Raw genomic sequence first — 15,302 nt, 5'->3', positions numbered from 1 at the left:
GTTGCTATTTGACTTTTGCATGAAATGATGAAATCCACTGGAGTTGTATGTAAATCCAGCACTCCGTGTGGCAGGTGCAGTCTGGTTCCCAGTGAGAAACAGCCACATCACAAAAGCAGCGTGGGGCACCTGGGCCCTGGTATCCTCCGTGGGGTGCAGATTCTCCCCTGAAGTGAGAGCTGGGCTAATGACACTACTTGGGCTCTCTGGAGCTGGGGCAGTGTGGTCAACTCAGCCCCTTGCCCTGTGGCCTGCAGGTGGCTTTGTACAAGTCAGTGCCAACGCGCTTGCTGTCACGGGCCTGGGGTCGCCTCAATCAGGTGGAGCTGCCACACTGGCTGCGCAGGCCCGTCTACAGCCTGTACATCTGGACGTTTGGGGTGAACATGAAAGAGGCCGCTGTGGAGGACCTGCATCACTACCGCAACCTCAGCGAGTTCTTCCGGCGCAAGCTGAAGCCGCAGGCCCGGCCTGTCTGTGGCCTGCACAGCGTGGTGAGGCCTGACCCTTTCCTCCTGCAGGAAACAGGACTTTTTCCTGCCTCCCCAGCACAGCCCCCCCGGTCTCCAGCGTATCTGGAAGGGGCAGGATGACAAGGGGAGGTGGGAGCTGTCTCCTGGGGGGAGGAGACCCTGCTCTCCCTGGCAGCAAGCCTCTCCTGCCCTTCCAGATTAGCCCATCGGATGGAAGGATCCTCAACTTTGGGCAGGTGAAGAACTGCGAGGTGGAGCAGGTAAAGGGGGTCACCTACTCCCTGGAGTCGTTCCTGGGCCCGCGTACCTGCACAGAGGACCTGCCCTTCCCACCAGGTGGGTCACTGCACAGGCGGGGCCAGGCAGCCCTGCTGCTGTGTGGCTGGACCGGGAGGGAGGGGAATGCTGGGGAAGGAACTGAGGCTGGCATGTGGGGCCTCCCTGAGAATCCATGTGCAGACCACACTCGGGCTCCGTGCTGGGTGCTCACTGTGTTGGTGGCCCCCACGTCTGCTCCTACTCCACAGCCGCGTCGTGTGACTCCTTCAAGAACCAGCTGGTCACCCGGGAAGGGAATGAGCTCTATCACTGTGTCATCTACCTGGCCCCTGGGGACTACCACTGCTTCCACTCCCCCACCGACTGGACTGTGTCCCACCGGCGCCACTTCCCAGGTCAGCCCGGGGCCAGCGTGGGGGGAGCTGCCTCTGTGGGCTTCATATAGAGGCTCTCAGCTTCTTGGTGTCGGGGGACCAGGCTCCAGATCAGGGTCACTGAGGCCAGGAGTTGACTGCTTTATGCAGGCTGGTTGTGGGCAGGGGACCGTGGGGCCCAGTCGGCTCAGCATTTGGAATGACATCGGGGCAATAGGCCATGAGTCCCTTTGGGTCTTGGCTGCCATGGGGTGGAAACACCGGGCTCTGGACGGGGAGTAGCGGCATTCCCTGCCTCTGCAGGCTCCCTGATGTCAGTGAACCCTGGCATGGCTCGCTGGATCAAAGAGCTCTTCTGCCATAACGAGCGGGTAGTCCTGACGGGGGACTGGAAACATGGCTTCTTCTCACTGACAGCTGTGGGGGCCACCAACGTGGGCTCCATTCGCATCTACTTTGACCGGGTAAGCAGGATCTAGGCCCTGCCAAAGCCCAAGGGCCAGACCTCTTGGGTCTACCTGCCTTGTCTGCTGTGCGGTGGATGTGTTGGGACTGAATTCTAGGGATGCCACAGCTCTGGTCAGGCCTGGCTCTGCTGAGCAGCTGTCCTGAGAATGGCCGCTCCACCTGCCAGCCAGCTGAGGCTTCCCTCCCTCCTTGCACTGCTGGCTGGAAGTGGCTGGAAGAGATGGAGGGAATTAACCTCCTTGCCTGGCACCTGGCTTCTGCTAGGAACCATGGTCAAAGGTGAGAGTGAGGAGGGAACAGAAAGGGAGTGTTGAGCTCGGGGTGGCTCATGTTGGTTACAGCATGAGGGGTCGGCACTCACAGGTCTGCTGCCCACCCTGCCCCCAGGGGCTGCCTTTTTGGGTGTCAGTTTGTGACCAACGGCCTTGGCTCCCACGGGTGCCGCTCTCCCAGCACCATGCATGGAGACCACTGGCCCCACTGTTCCCTGTCCTCCCTGGGCCCAGTTATGCAGGTGTCAAGGCTGTGTGTGAGATCTGGCTAGAGCAGGCCCACCTGGCCCTGAGATGCCATCCCCACCTCCCTTTTGGAACTGGGTTGGGTGGTGGTGGGGACAAGCAACAGAGGGAGTGGGACTCCAAACACATGTGTGGGGGTGACACTGTGCACTTGGTGGCCTGGGCCCCACTGACCCCCAGCCTATCACCACAGGACCTGCACACAAACAGCCCAAGGCACAGCAAGGGCTCCTACAATGACTTCAGCTTCGTGACGCACACCAATAGAGAGGGCGTCCCCATGCGTAAGGGCGAGCACCTGGGCGAGTTCAACCTGGGCTCCACCATCGTGCTCATCTTTGAGGCCCCCAAGGACTTCAATTTCCAGCTGAAAACAGGACAGAAAATCCGCTTTGGGGAAGCCCTGGGCTCGCTCTAGAGTCTCTTTCCTGATTATGGCTGCTAAGGGATCTTTTCCAAACAGAGTGAGGGTCTTTTCAAGAGGGAGGCCCATGGGGCCATCCAGGTGAGGGCCTGCCTCAGCGTGGGTGGGAGTCTGACCAGGTAGGACTTGAATGATTCGGCTCCACCTGTTCCAGAGGTGCAGACAAGAGGTGGTGAGAGCCCCCGTCATGCCCTCAACCTATCCCGTTCCTTCTCCCTACAAATAAAAAGTGCAGGCTGGAATGATCTCAGTCACATTTGGATCTTTTTAAACACTGTATAGACGGAAGATCCTGCATTCCTGACTGAACCTTCAGTTGGTCTTGGTTGTCGTTTTTTCTTGCTGCTCCTCCCCCCATCACCTGAGCTGTTTTCTGTTGGCCCCTTTTGTTTTTTGGCCTTAACGCTCCTGCTGCACAGGGTGAGGTGCCTCCTTGGCACAGACTGTGGATGCCTCTCCCCCAGCAGAGCCACACAGCCTTCGTGACAACTGCTTTCCGTTCCCACATTCACCTCATCCTGCTCTTTAAAAAAGCAGTCTTTGTGCTTGTGGCTGAACGCATCACCCTGGACTCTGCTAGTGTCTTCTGAGGACACTGATGACACTGATTAATGATACAGACCTTTGCAGGACCTGATGAGTGACCCTTCTGGAGCTGGCCAGGTCCTCTGCAGCAGGCAAGACCAATCAATCACTGAACCTGCCTCATGGCACCAGAGTGAACAGGGCAGGCAGGTAGTAGGCCCAGCTGGGGAAACGGGAGAGTTCCTGTCCCCCTCCACATATCCCTACATGAAATATGGGAAAGTTGCTGCTATTGATTCAGGGTCTGTCTTGGAGGCAGAGGACCCTTGGTGGATAGTTGGTCAGTGCCTGGAAAACCTGTCCCAGTTATCAGGAACGCAGGCCTGGGGAGCCCCCAGTGGCAGGGACAGGGCCAGATTTCATGTTGACCCTGGGGATGCTGTGAATTTCTCCTGCAGGAGAGACATCATTGAATTTTTTCAACTGTATCAGTAGCACAGTATTTTTGTATGAAAAGTGGGAGACTTCTGAACAGTAATTCATTTAATTGCAAAGCATTTTGAAATAAAAAAATCAAACTTAAAACTGTGTTCTGTTCCTGGAGGTGGCCTGAGGCCTCCCCGACAGCCCAGCACCTGCGTTCCTGGTGCGAACACGCTAGCACAGGGCCTGCCGCAGGGCCTGGATGCGGGCAACGCAGGCGCCAATGGGCTGGCGCTGAGCCTGGAGCTCCTCTGCCAGCAGCTGGATCTGCATTTCCACCTGGGGCCATGGAGGGACAGGCAGGGCTGAGAGGGAGCACAGCCCGGGGCGTCCCCAGGGACACCTGGGGATGGCCTGGGGCCTCACCTGTTCCAGCTCTTTCTGCACCTGCTGCTCTACTTCCTGGTCCTCAGGCCCCGGCTCCTCTCTGTTCAGCTCCAGCCACCTGCGCAGGCTGCTCGCTTGCCGCCGACAGGACCTGAGGGGTGGAGATGCCCACTGCCTGCCAGGCTGGGTCCTTGGCAGAGCCCCATCCGGCTCAGGGAGAGGCACCTCAGCTAATTCTGATGCGGGTATCGGGTGGAGAGAGGTGGTCTGGTAGGGCCCCTGACCTGAACTGCAGGCCCCTGCTTGGGAGCCAAACACTTGTTCTTTTTCCTCTCCGTCTCCTCCGCCCTCCCCAGCAGACAGCAACTCAGGTGGGCCTGGGCGAAAACACAATCCTTGTCTCTCTCCCCCTGTGCAGAGCCAAGGATGAGGCGCCAGTCTGTTGCCCTGGAAGCTCTGAGGTTGCTGCATGTTGAATGGTCCCCAGACCACTGAGTGCAGCTGGGTCGCGGGCCTGTCTCCTCTGCACTTTTTTTTTTTTTTTTGAGATGGAGTGTTGCTGTGTCGCCCAGGCTGGAGTGCAATGGCGTGATCTCGGCTCACTGCAACCTCCGCCTCCCAGGTTGAAGCGATTCTTCTGCCTCAGCCTTCCAAGTAGTTGGGACTACATGCGTGCACCACCACGCCCGGCTAATTTTTGTATTTTTAGTAGAGATGGGGTTTCACCATATTGGCCAGGCTGGTCTCGAACTCCTAACCCCGTGATCTGCCTGGATCACAGCCTCTCAAAGTGCTGGGATGACAGGTGTGAGCCACCGCGCCTGGCCCTTCTCTGCACCTTTAATATCAGTGTTATAATTAGTCACTGGGGACAGCATGGCCTCATCGGGTTTTTAGAGTTTTGCTCAACTTTATCATCCCCCCCATAGGAAGCAGAGCCTCTGTGCACAGGTGAGTCTGACGACTTGGGCCTTCCTAAGCAGCACCGAGCCGGGTAGAGAGCCATGGTGGAGATGGGGTCTTTCTGGACAGCACACACTGAGGGCTCCCCACGCCCCTCCATGGCTAGACCGAGACCACCCACAGGACCCTGGCAGCTGGCTCGGGGGAAATGGAACTGCCCGCCCACCTTTCCAGGCAACACCTGCTCCTGTAGCCTGGGCCGCAGGGCGTTTCGCAGGGCTCACCAGAGGTTCTGCTTGGTGGTCTGGTAGTGCAGTAGTTGCTGCTGGATCTCCTCAAGTTCAGCCTCAAGGGCCAGGCTGCCTATGGCGACAGAAGTAAGCTTGTTTCAGACTATTTTCCCCTCGGGGACCAGGGTAAATAGCAAGTCCCAGGTCCGGGAGTGGCCTGAGTGCTTTCTGCCCTGACAGGCCCCAGGTACACACCTGCAGTTGAAAGTCCAGGCCCAGCCCTGGTGGCTGAGAAGTCCCCAGGAAGGAGTAGATGGGGGTCAGGGACACTGGCCAGGGATGAGGGGACCGGGGGCTTATCCCTAGGAGTAGCCCGCTGTGCTGACATCTGCAAAGGAAAGAAGGGTAGATGCTCAGCAAGGAAGCTAGGAGGAAGCCAGGGAGGGGGACACCAAGTCCTTGTCACTGCCTGCCCTGCAGGGGTGGGGGAAGACCAGGCTCCCAGCTGCAGGAGCTGGGCTTCCCAGACATTGGCCGTGCCAGCTCAATGTCTAGCCTGCCCCTGCACACAGGGCCTGGTACTGTAGGGGAAAGTCCCACAAGCAACCAGGGAGCACCCTGTGTCACCACAGTCTGCCTCACGCCTCCACTGCCTGAGCAGCTATTCCTAGCCTTGCCTTACCCAACCCTCCACCCCCACCTGCTCTAAGCTCATGACCTTGCTGAGCTTTGACATCAGTGAGAAGTGGTCAGTGAGAGGCCACTGCTCTACAGCCTTCTCCGTGCCCTCCTCTCCTGGTGAGAGTGGACTTGCCCCTTCCATCACCGGACAGGGGTCAAAACCCTTTCAAACCCACATTCAAACCATTCCAGCCAGGGTAAGTGGCCCCACATGGCCTAACTCACCACAGGAACTGGTTCCTTCCTGTCCCCTCATCCCCTTTCAGGAACCAGCTGCTTTGGTGGCCTTAGAGCAGCTGTCACTTCCATTACTGAGCTCTCACACCCCCTGGCCATCCCCACCCAGGCTCACTGCTTGGAGCCTCCTCCCCTCTCTCCTTCCCCTGTACTCTCCTCCTAGAGGCCGCAGTGGCTCTGGGGTTACCTTCGGCCTGTGCTGAAGATTCTTCTCAATCTCTGGCCCTGACCTCTTCCTTGAAGGTCAGACTCAACGTTTGCTTTCTCTCAAGTTTGACATCAAGAGCCTGGTTCAAAACACTCTTGACACTTCACCCCAAACCAGTCCCCACCCCCAGTTCCTTCTTCCAGTCAAAGAACTCTGTTTCCCAAGTTATTCAAGCCAGCAGCCCACATCAGCCTGGATTCCTTCTTTCCCCTCATTCAGCAACTCCCTCAGAGCAGCATATCCTGCCTCATCTGCCTCCAAGAGAGTACCTGTCCCCTCTGTGGCAACCGCTGAGCCCAGGCCACCAGTACTGCTTGCCTGGACCACGTGGTCATGGTGACCACAGCCTGCACAGAAACCTGACATGGTGCTCCCTGCCAAAACCCTTCCCCGACTTCCTACTCTTCTCAAATCCCAGGCTACTTCTCACCGTGGCCTGCAGGACCCTACGTGATCTGCAGCCACTTTACTGGCCTGCAGGCAGGGGTTCTTCTTTGCTTGTCTCTGACTAGAATATAAGCTTCAGGATGGCAGGGCCCTTGGCTGGCTGTTCACTGCTGTGGCCCTTGGACCTGGTGTGCAGTGGCTACCTATGCTTGTCAAATGGATGAGTGGCCTCCCTGTGCCAAGGTTTTCCAGAAACAAGTACAGCTGTGGCATGAGAAAGCACCAGAAGCCAGACCAAAGAGTGAGAGCCCCAGTGCCCAGGCTTGGTGGTGGAGGACGTACCCTGGCTGGTGCAGCCGCCCCGCAGGGCATGAAGGAGGAAGGAGGCAGCAGCAGCAGCTCCAGGCCTGTGCTTGCCGTCGGGGGCTGCTTCGGGCCAGGGGCGCTTGACAGAGCCCCAGGCAGGGGGCTGTGTGGGACCAGTGCTGTCGGGGCCTCTGCCAGGAAGGGCCGCGTCAGGGAGGGCGCTGCTGGCTGAGCCATGCCTAGGCCATGTTCCTGTGGCTTCTGAGGCCTGAGCACAGGGAAGGCAAGAGCCTGGTCAGGCCATAGGACCCTCCTCTGGGACCAAAGAACAAGAAGGAAAGGGGGCCACCCACCCCAGAGCTGCCAAAACACAGGCCCCAGATGGAGGTGCCAGCTGCCTTTGGGGACCCCTGACCATCTCCCCCTGCCTGCCCACGGTGCCGCACCCCAGGGACCTCTGGCTCTGCGCAGGCTCCAACAGGAAGTGTGGGCGTCGCGGCTGCTTCCTCGCTGAGTGGGCAGTGTTGCTGGAAAGAAACATGGGGTCTATTCCCCTGGGCTGACCAGGGGCTGCAGGGGGTTCTGAGATCTCTGTGGGATCTCCAATTTTATAGGGAGACTGAAAGTCAGAAAAGGCGAGGCCAAGGTCAGCAAGTAAGCTGGGGTGGGCCTGGGCCATAGAGCTCCCAGCAGTTCCGACAAAAGGTACCTGACGCCAGGGGACTGCTTCACCCACATTGTCTCTTTTGACCTGCAGAACAACCCTGGTGACGCTGGTGTACAGGTCGCCAGGGTCCATGTCAGAGGGGAGCAGCCTCTGAGACGTTCAGGATCCCATCAAGGTCAAACAGTGAGGAGCACAGCAGGGACCGGGACCCAGGCCCCATGCACCCACCTGACATCTCCCCCGAGGCCCAAGGCTCTTGGGTAGTGCTGGTTGCTGTGGGAGCCACCAGCTTCATCAGCATGGGGCAGGGCAGGTTAGGGTTTGAGGAGACCATAGTAGGGGTGGGCAGAGGGACAGGTGCCAGCTCACACAAGAAAGAGGGGCTTCTGACAAAAAGCCAGTGTCTTGGCTGTGATGGAGCAGAAGAGAGGCCGGCAGGCACGGGTAGGAGCTGAGCTTGTTCCCTTTGTCAACTACGTGTATGACTCCGGAAAAGATCGTGTCAGCAGGACGGGAGAGAGGGTAGGAAGGTGTTGCAGAGGAGGGGACACCTATTTCCTGAGCTTTGGCAGGCAAAGGAGAGAGGGTCTGGAAATCCCACTCCATTCTCTCCCTCTTGCCATGGGAGGGATGGGATCTGGCTGGAGAAGAGGGGGTTCCCAGCAGCTCAGCTGTGACAAGGCCGTGACCAGCCCGTCCCATCCCGTCAGGGCTGTTTTCCTCCCTGCTATGCCATCCAACCTTTTGCCCAGGGTGGAAGCGAGGAGGACAAGGTGAGCACGGGCTACTCACAGCTCCAGGGCGTGGGGCTCCTCAGCAGCCAGGCGGCCCAGAGCTCCCGGAGGCCGAGAAGCCTGTGGCCTCTTGGTCTCAAGGGTGGCATCCCCAGCCCCAGCAGCAATGCGGTTGAGAAGGGGACCCTCAAACGTCACTTTCCTGCTGGGTGCGATGGCTGCCAGGGGCTGAGGCTTCCCGCCCCGGCCCAGCACTTTCTGTTTCCAGAGCGTGGCACAGCGGTGGACGGCACGATGTAGACTGTGAGCCGCCTACAACACAGCCTCTGGTCAGCTCATGCCACACCCTGCCTGCTCCCCACAGGAAGGGGCCCTGGGCCTACCTGGACCTGCTGCTGGGCCTGCAGCTGCTGCCGGGAGGCCTTCATGCTGGCTGCAAAGCGGAGGAGCCGCGTGGCACCCTCCTGGAGGAGCTGCCCCTGGTAGGCCTGGAGCGCCCGCTGCAGCCGCGCCTTCTTTCTCCTCCTTTCCAGTACAAAGGCCAGCCACGTGGCCCACACCTCCAGGGAGGGCAGGAGGTGAGGCCCAGGTCTCCCTGCTTAGAGCTCCCCCACAGACCATGTGCCCTCCCTCCACCCAAGGCAGGGCTAAGGCCTGAGGGAGAGGCAGGGATGGTAGGATGCAGAGCCCCAATTACCTTTGCCTGCAGCGAGAAGGCCCAGAACCACAGGGCCCGCACCGTCGCCCGCTGCTCCTGCCTCCTGGCTGCCAGCTAGGACCAGAAAGACCAGATCATTTCCCTATAGCCCCTTCAGGGAGGCCATGCTGATCACGGGGCCCTGCCCGGCTCGTCCCTCTTGGCTCCCTCTCTAGTCGAGGCTCCCACTTCCTCCACTAGGAAGGGCCAGCCTTGTGCCTGGCGGTGAGATGCTCAACACATGCTCCATCTGTGGCCCGAGGAATGACCTTCACGAAAGAAGGTGGCAAAGGGCTCCTGCAGGGGGATGCGTGGAGGCAGCGGCCTGAGGTCCGGGGAATGGTGAAAACAGGACAATAGGACGGGAAGAGGGAGCTGGGGACGTGTGGATGCTGCTCTGTGTGATCCCTCTTGGCTTTTTAAAAAGCAAGATCCCAGCAAAGCCTTAAAACACATTCCATGTTAATTTTTAAGATATTATGCTGATTTTTTTTTTGAGATGGAATCTCACTCTCATCCAGGCTGGAGTGCAGTGGCATGATCACAGCTCACTGCAACCTTGACCTCCCGGGCTCAAGCAATCCTCCCGCCTCAGCCTCCCGAGTAGTTGGGACCACAGGTGTGCACTGCCTACACCCAGCTAATTTTTCTGTTTTGTTTTTGTAGAGATGGGGTCTCACTATGTTGCCCAGGCTGGTCTTGAACTTCTGGGCTCAAGTGATCCTCCTGCCTCGGCCTCCCAAAATCCTGGGATTATAGGCGTGAGCCATCATGCCCGGCCCACTGATATATATACATATATATATATATACACACACACACATATACATATATATATACACATATATACACATATATATACATATATACACATATATACATATATATATATATATATATATATTTTTTTTTTTTTTTTTTTTTTTTGAGACAGAGTCTCGCTCTGTTGCCTGGACTGGAGTGCAGTGGTGCTATCTCGGCTCACTGCAAGCTCTGCCTCCCAGGTTCACACCATTCTCCTGCCTCAGCCTCCCGAGTAGCTGGGACTACAGGCGCCCGCCACCACGCCTGGCTGATTTTTTTGTATTTTTAGTAGAGACGGGGTTTCACTGTGTTAGCCAGGATGGTCTCAATCTCCTGACCTCGTGATCCGCCCGCCTCGGCCTCCCAAAGTGCTGGGATTACAGGCGTGAGCCACTGCGCCCGGCCTCCACTGATGTATTTTTTAATACAACACTGTAGAGAGAGAAACCAGCCTTGAAGTAACTGTTCTTATGCAGACTGCAGATGGAAGGAAGCTGATGTGCCTGGAAATGACAGGAAGGTGGTAGAGGAGGTGGCCCTACGGAGGGTGATAGTAAAAATACTGAACTAGAGGTGTAGGCTGAAGGTCATTCACTGCCCAGGCCTCACAGGTCAGAGGACGGAGAAGGAAGTGCAGAGGGGACATCTCCTGGGTTCCCACCTGTTGTCTCCACTGGCGGAAGCAGGTCCGGCTGAGTCTCTGTGCCAGCAGTTGGGTGCTCTGCCTGTGCAGGAGCTGGGGGAGAGCAAGTGCACAGAGAGTGGCGTCCTGACCCAGCCTAGACAGCCTGGGGTGGGTCCTGATCTAACCCAGCCTCTGCCCAGCTAAATGTCCTCCCATTGCTAGGAGTCCTGGATGGTGCCGGGGGTCTCCTGCATAGGCAGGGAGTGCTGCCTAGAGGACTCACTCTGTAGGTCCCCCAGCACTGATAAGCCACGGGTCAGCATGAACCGGGTTTTTCCGCTGAGCCGTCTTCCCTGGGAGACACTGGATTCTGGGGCTGGCTACTCGCTAGGCTCCACCAAACGCCCAGAAAGGCTCCTGCAGCTTTGTCTTACAGGACCCCAAACCACCCACCACTCATACCGGCTGCATGGAGTGCTGTCAGGAAAGACCCCTTCCTGAGAAATGGTCTCCTGGCCTGGACACCCCTTGCCAGGCAGGCAGAACTTGGAGAGTTGCCACCGTCAGCCTCACCCTCTTCCTGACACACTGCAGATGGTGCATCTTCCACCGGGCCAGCCCCTCCAGCAGCAGCTGCCGGCGGTGGTGTTGGACTGCCCTCTCCAGCTGCAGTCTCTGCTGGGCTGACCTCCGGCTGCAGTCCCACCAGCGCTGAAACCAGGTCCGCAGACAGCCTAAGGCAGATCCAAGTCAGAGTTTGCTGTTTTGTGGGATTTCCACCAGTGACTACATAATGGTGAAGGTGCAGACAGCAGAGATGGCTGTGCGGGGATAGAGTTCGGGTGTCCAGCCCACATGGTGAAACTACCACACGTGGACCATGGCCCCTCTCTAGGGACAGCTCTGGCCACCTTTGCCAACAGTGAACCCCCCGGGGACTGGAACCAGATCTGTTTACTGTTGTGCTCCCCAACAGCCCTCTGAGAGCCACAAGCCTGTCCACAGCCTCCACAGGGGTGCCAGGGGCACCCTAAGAGTCACGTGCAAAATGCTGCTGGGCACGTGGAAGAAGACCCTCAGTCTGAGGGGGGAGGAGGAGGAGCCCCCACTTCAGCTGCAGCTTGGAGGAGAGGGCAGCCTGTTTTGCCAGGGTGGAAACCAAGGCCCAGTCACAGCAGTCAGACCAGCCCAAGCCACGGATGGGGAGGACAGCGCTGGTCGCCAGGCCATGCCCTCTGGCTCCCTGGGTTCTTCAGGAATGGGCCACATCCTGCATTTTGTTTTTGTGTCACCAGATTCTCCCTTTGGTGAATCTTTCTTAGGCCCTGATAGAACTTTCTTTTTGAGACAACAGAACAGGGTTGAGAGCAGGGCACAGATGCCAAGATGAGGAGCCCTCCAGGCCCACTGAGGCAGGCAGGGAAGACGGCAGATCACAAGTGGGAGGCACCCACGTTAGTGCTGCATGCTGATGCCTGGGCTCTGTCCTAAGTGTGTATCTCTCTACCTGTCATCTCACTTGATCTCCATGACAACCCCAAGAGGTAGGCACTGTTATCCCCATCTTACAGATGAAGACATTAAGACTCAGAGAGGGGGCCTGCTGGAGGCCACACACACAGCCAGGTTATGACCGCCAGCCTGTACTTCTTCAGCACTCTGCATAATGGGTCTTGTGACATCTTCCCCTCAGTCCCTCCTCCCAGTCCCACCCTTGGCCTGCCAAGGTGTGCCTGAGACACTGAGGCCTTAATACAAGCCAGTCAATTGTTCCCCAGGTATTTACTGTGTACCTACTACGTGTACACTGTCTTGCAGCCCAGTCTCCCAAGTCTCTCATACCATCTGTAATGGACCCAAGCCTGCCACCGCCTCCTTCTAAGGAAAGTCCTTCAGAGAGCAGCGGCTTCGGGCAACACTCAAACCCGTCGCCTCTAACTTCCCACCACGGCCAGGAGTGGGCACCTGACCCTTAAGGCAGCTGACCCAAACTGGCCAAAAGCCTCTGGAGCTTGAAGCTGCACCGTCAGGTGCCCAAAGGGTCAGGTGCAGAAGCTCCAGAGCCCAAGGTCTGGCTAAAGCCCTCGGCTTCTTTCTTAGTAAACTAGAAACACAGTGCTGGTTTCTGAGCTGAGGAGAAGCTCCAGGACCCAGCAGCACATTCGTGGCGCAGTAATGCAGCCATGTGGGATGGCTGACCCCAGGGTTTTGTCCCCAGGATGTGTGTTGAAACATGCTCATTAACACACACGCTGCAGTCAGAACCAAACCAAAGCTGATTCAGTTTTGTCCTGGAGCAAACTCTATTAAACCAACTTAACCACTTGGTCAATTTCTCTATGGGCCAATTTAAACAATTTCTAAATGTTTTCACTTTTGTTTGTATTTTCATTTATTCTAAAAATGAGCTGTCCCCTTCAGCGTGTCAGATTCTCCTACTATGGGACCCCTAGCTGTGTTAGGAGACAGCTCCCCATGGGTCTGCCGCGTGTCTGTGCATCTTGCAAGCAGGGGCATGGACTCCTGTTCTAGACTATCTTTCCAAAGATTTTTTAAAAGAGACTAGGTCTTGGCCAGGTGTAGTGGCTCACGCCTGTAATCCCAGCACTTTGGGAGGCCGAGACGGACGGATCACGAGGTGAGGAGATCGAGACCATCCCAGCTAACACGGTGAAATCCTGTCTCTACTAAGAATACAAAAAATTAGCCTGGCGTGGTGGCACACACCTGTAGTCCCAGCTACTCTGGAGGCTGAGGCAGGAGATTCGCTTGAACCCCAAGAGGTGGAGGTTGCAGTGAGCCGAGATCGCACCACTGCACTCCAGCCTGGGAGACAGAGTGAGACTCTGTCTCAAAAAAGAGAGAGACTGGGTCTCATTCTCTTACCCAAGCTGGAGTGCAGTGGTGCGATCATAGTTCATTGCAGCCTCCAGCTCTTGGGCTCAAGTGATCCTCCCACCTCAGGCTCCCAAGTAGCTGGGACTATAGGTGTGTACCACTGTGCCCTGCAATCTTTCCAAAGATGTATATACAGCAGGCAGCAGGACTTCCTGAGATCGAATTAGAAAGTCTCTGGCCCCTAAACATTTAAGGGCCCAGCTACACAAGGAAGCAGGACGCTAACACGGTGGGGGCTGCCCTGACAAGCAGCAAGGACTTTCCCATCAAAACAACCCCCTCCCCAACCACCCCAAGCTCCTCCATTCCAGCTTCTTTTCTTTATTTCTCTGTAGATCTCAAGCTCTAGCCTTCCATTTTAACATAAATTGGTTGGCAGTCAGTTGGGAATAGATTTCTAAGATATACTGGACTGAACAGTGCCCCCTCCACACCTGCTGTATTCATGTCCTTCCTGGAACCTCACAATGTGACTTTTATCTGGCACTAGGCTCACTGCAGATGTAATTGGTTAGGATGGCGTCACACTCAAGTAGGGTGGGCCCTTCATCCGATATGACCAGAGTCCTTCTAAGGGACCCAGACACAGGAAGGGAACGATATGTCAAGATGGGGCAAAGACTGGAGCAATGGGTCTACACGTCCAGGAAAGCCATGACAAGCAAGAAACAAGCTGGGAGAGGCAAGGAAGGACCCTCCCCTACAGCCTGTGGAGAAGCATGGCCCTGCCACACCTTGATCGCTGCCTGCCAGCCTCCAGAACTGAGAGGGCAATTTTGTGTTGTTTGAAGACTCCCAGTCTGTGGTACTTTGTCATGGCAACGACAGGGAACTGGCATGTATGAGGAGGAGACAGACTTATGCAGGCCACAGGGATCTCCACAACAGCGCTGTCTTCACATTCCTCAACATGACTTGCTTCTGGGGCCCCACTTACCCCTGTCCAGCACCTTCTGGGCCTCCCAGATGGCACAGTCCTCCTGCTGTCGGTAATATATCTGCACTGACACAGCTTCCCACCACTGGACCAGGACCTATGGGCAGGCAAGGAGCACAGCAAGAGTCACTATACCTCCTGGCTTCCGGGTCCACCCCAGGTCTGTGACGGTGGCTCCTGGAGAGGCAAGGCCAAGCTGTTGCCATTTGCTTCTCACACACGGTCCAGGAAGTAACTGCCTTGCACGCAGACCACTGAGCAATAGGACAGGGCCCCAGCCCCTCACAGGAAGCCCAGCATTTTGGCTGCTGGGACTCTTCTACCAGGATTTACATATCATACCATGCCATAAAGTAGTGAAGTCATTACATACATGGGTCTTAATTCTATTTTTTATATATATAAAATATATATATGTAATTTTTTTTTGAGACATAGTCTCGCTCTGTCACCTGGGCTGGAGTGCAGTGGCATGATCTCGGTTCACTGCAACCTCTGCCTCCCAGGTTCTAGCGATTCTCCTGCCTCAGCCTTCTGAGTAGCTGGGATTACAGGCATGCACCACCACACCCAGCTAATTTCTGTATTTTTAGTAGAGATGGAGTTTCACCATGTTGGCCAGGTTGGTCTCGAACTCCTGACCCCAAGTGATCCACCCGACTCAGTCTCCTAAAGTGCTGGGATTACAGGTGTGAGCCACTGCGCCCGGCCTCTATTACTATTTAGTAAATGGAACACACCTACGTTGTATACATTCTTTTGTATGAGTGATGCCTACAAAATCACAATAACAAAACACTTGCCCAGGGAATGCCTGGTGCCTGCTCTGCGAGCTGTCATGAACTCCATTCCCACCAAAAAGGCCTCCTCTTCAAGCTCTGAAGCCAAGCAAAGATTCCTGTGTTCCTCCTTCCAGGGGAAGGGAGGCACAGGCTAGCTTCGGGTATTTTTTCTTTTCTTTTCTTTTTTTTTTTTTTGAGATAACCTTGCTCTGTTGTCCAGGCTGGAGTGCAGTGGTGCAATTCGGCTCACTGCAACCTCCACCTCCTGGATTCAAAGAGCCTGTAATCCCAGCACTTTGGGAGGCTGAGGCAGATGGATCACCTGAGGTCATCAG

General features: G+C 56.4%; 2 protein-coding genes across 40 annotated transcripts in view; one reads left to right on the top strand and one right to left on the bottom strand.

The window, feature by feature from the left end:
* Positions 1-3,646, top strand: part of PISD (phosphatidylserine decarboxylase) — a 44,400-nt gene extending 40,754 nt beyond the window's left edge. For 18 of the 19 annotated variants that reach the window (XM_003821479.5, XM_055105789.1, XM_055105798.2 and 15 more), the window contains 5 exons: positions 258-494; positions 671-809; positions 1,001-1,147; positions 1,430-1,590; positions 2,306-3,646. In XM_003821479.5, the coding sequence (XP_003821527.1) occupies positions 258-494; positions 671-809; positions 1,001-1,147; positions 1,430-1,590; positions 2,306-2,530 (909 nt within the window). In that variant the 3' untranslated portion in view covers positions 2,531-3,646. Of the gene's footprint in view, positions 1-257; positions 495-670 lie in introns of all 19 variants that reach the window. The other variant, XM_063603418.1, reaches the window with a different exon arrangement.
* SFI1 (SFI1 centrin binding protein) overlaps positions 3,587-15,302 on the bottom strand; it is a 118,022-nt gene continuing 106,306 nt past the window's right edge. For 8 of the 21 annotated variants that reach the window (XM_003821472.5, XM_003821473.5, XM_034949350.3 and 5 more), the window contains 12 exons: positions 14,186-14,282; positions 10,924-11,084; positions 10,387-10,461; positions 8,922-8,996; positions 8,608-8,784; positions 8,283-8,536; positions 7,279-7,350; positions 6,860-7,091; positions 5,260-5,392; positions 5,059-5,137; positions 3,911-4,022; positions 3,587-3,823 (listed from right to left, as the gene is read on the bottom strand). In XM_003821472.5, coding sequence (XP_003821520.2) covers positions 3,719-3,823; positions 3,911-4,022; positions 5,059-5,137; positions 5,260-5,392; positions 6,860-7,091; positions 7,279-7,350; positions 8,283-8,536; positions 8,608-8,784; positions 8,922-8,996; positions 10,387-10,461; positions 10,924-11,084; positions 14,186-14,282 — 1,572 coding nt within the window. In that variant the 3' untranslated portion in view covers positions 3,587-3,718. Of the gene's footprint in view, positions 3,824-3,910; positions 4,023-5,000; positions 5,138-5,259; positions 5,393-6,859; positions 7,092-7,176; positions 7,351-8,282; positions 8,537-8,607; positions 8,785-8,921; positions 8,997-10,386; positions 10,462-10,923; positions 11,085-14,185; positions 14,283-15,302 lie in introns of those variants that run through there. The other 13 variants (XM_008974950.4, XM_055105785.2, XM_055105782.2 and 10 more) reach the window with 4 other exon arrangements.

Source organism: Pan paniscus, chromosome 23, assembly GCF_029289425.2.
Source record: "Pan paniscus chromosome 23, NHGRI_mPanPan1-v2.0_pri, whole genome shotgun sequence".
Lineage (NCBI taxonomy): Eukaryota > Metazoa > Chordata > Mammalia > Primates > Hominidae > Pan > Pan paniscus.
The sequence above is the reverse complement of the archived record's forward strand: the minus strand, read 5'-3'. Positions and strand labels throughout refer to the sequence as shown.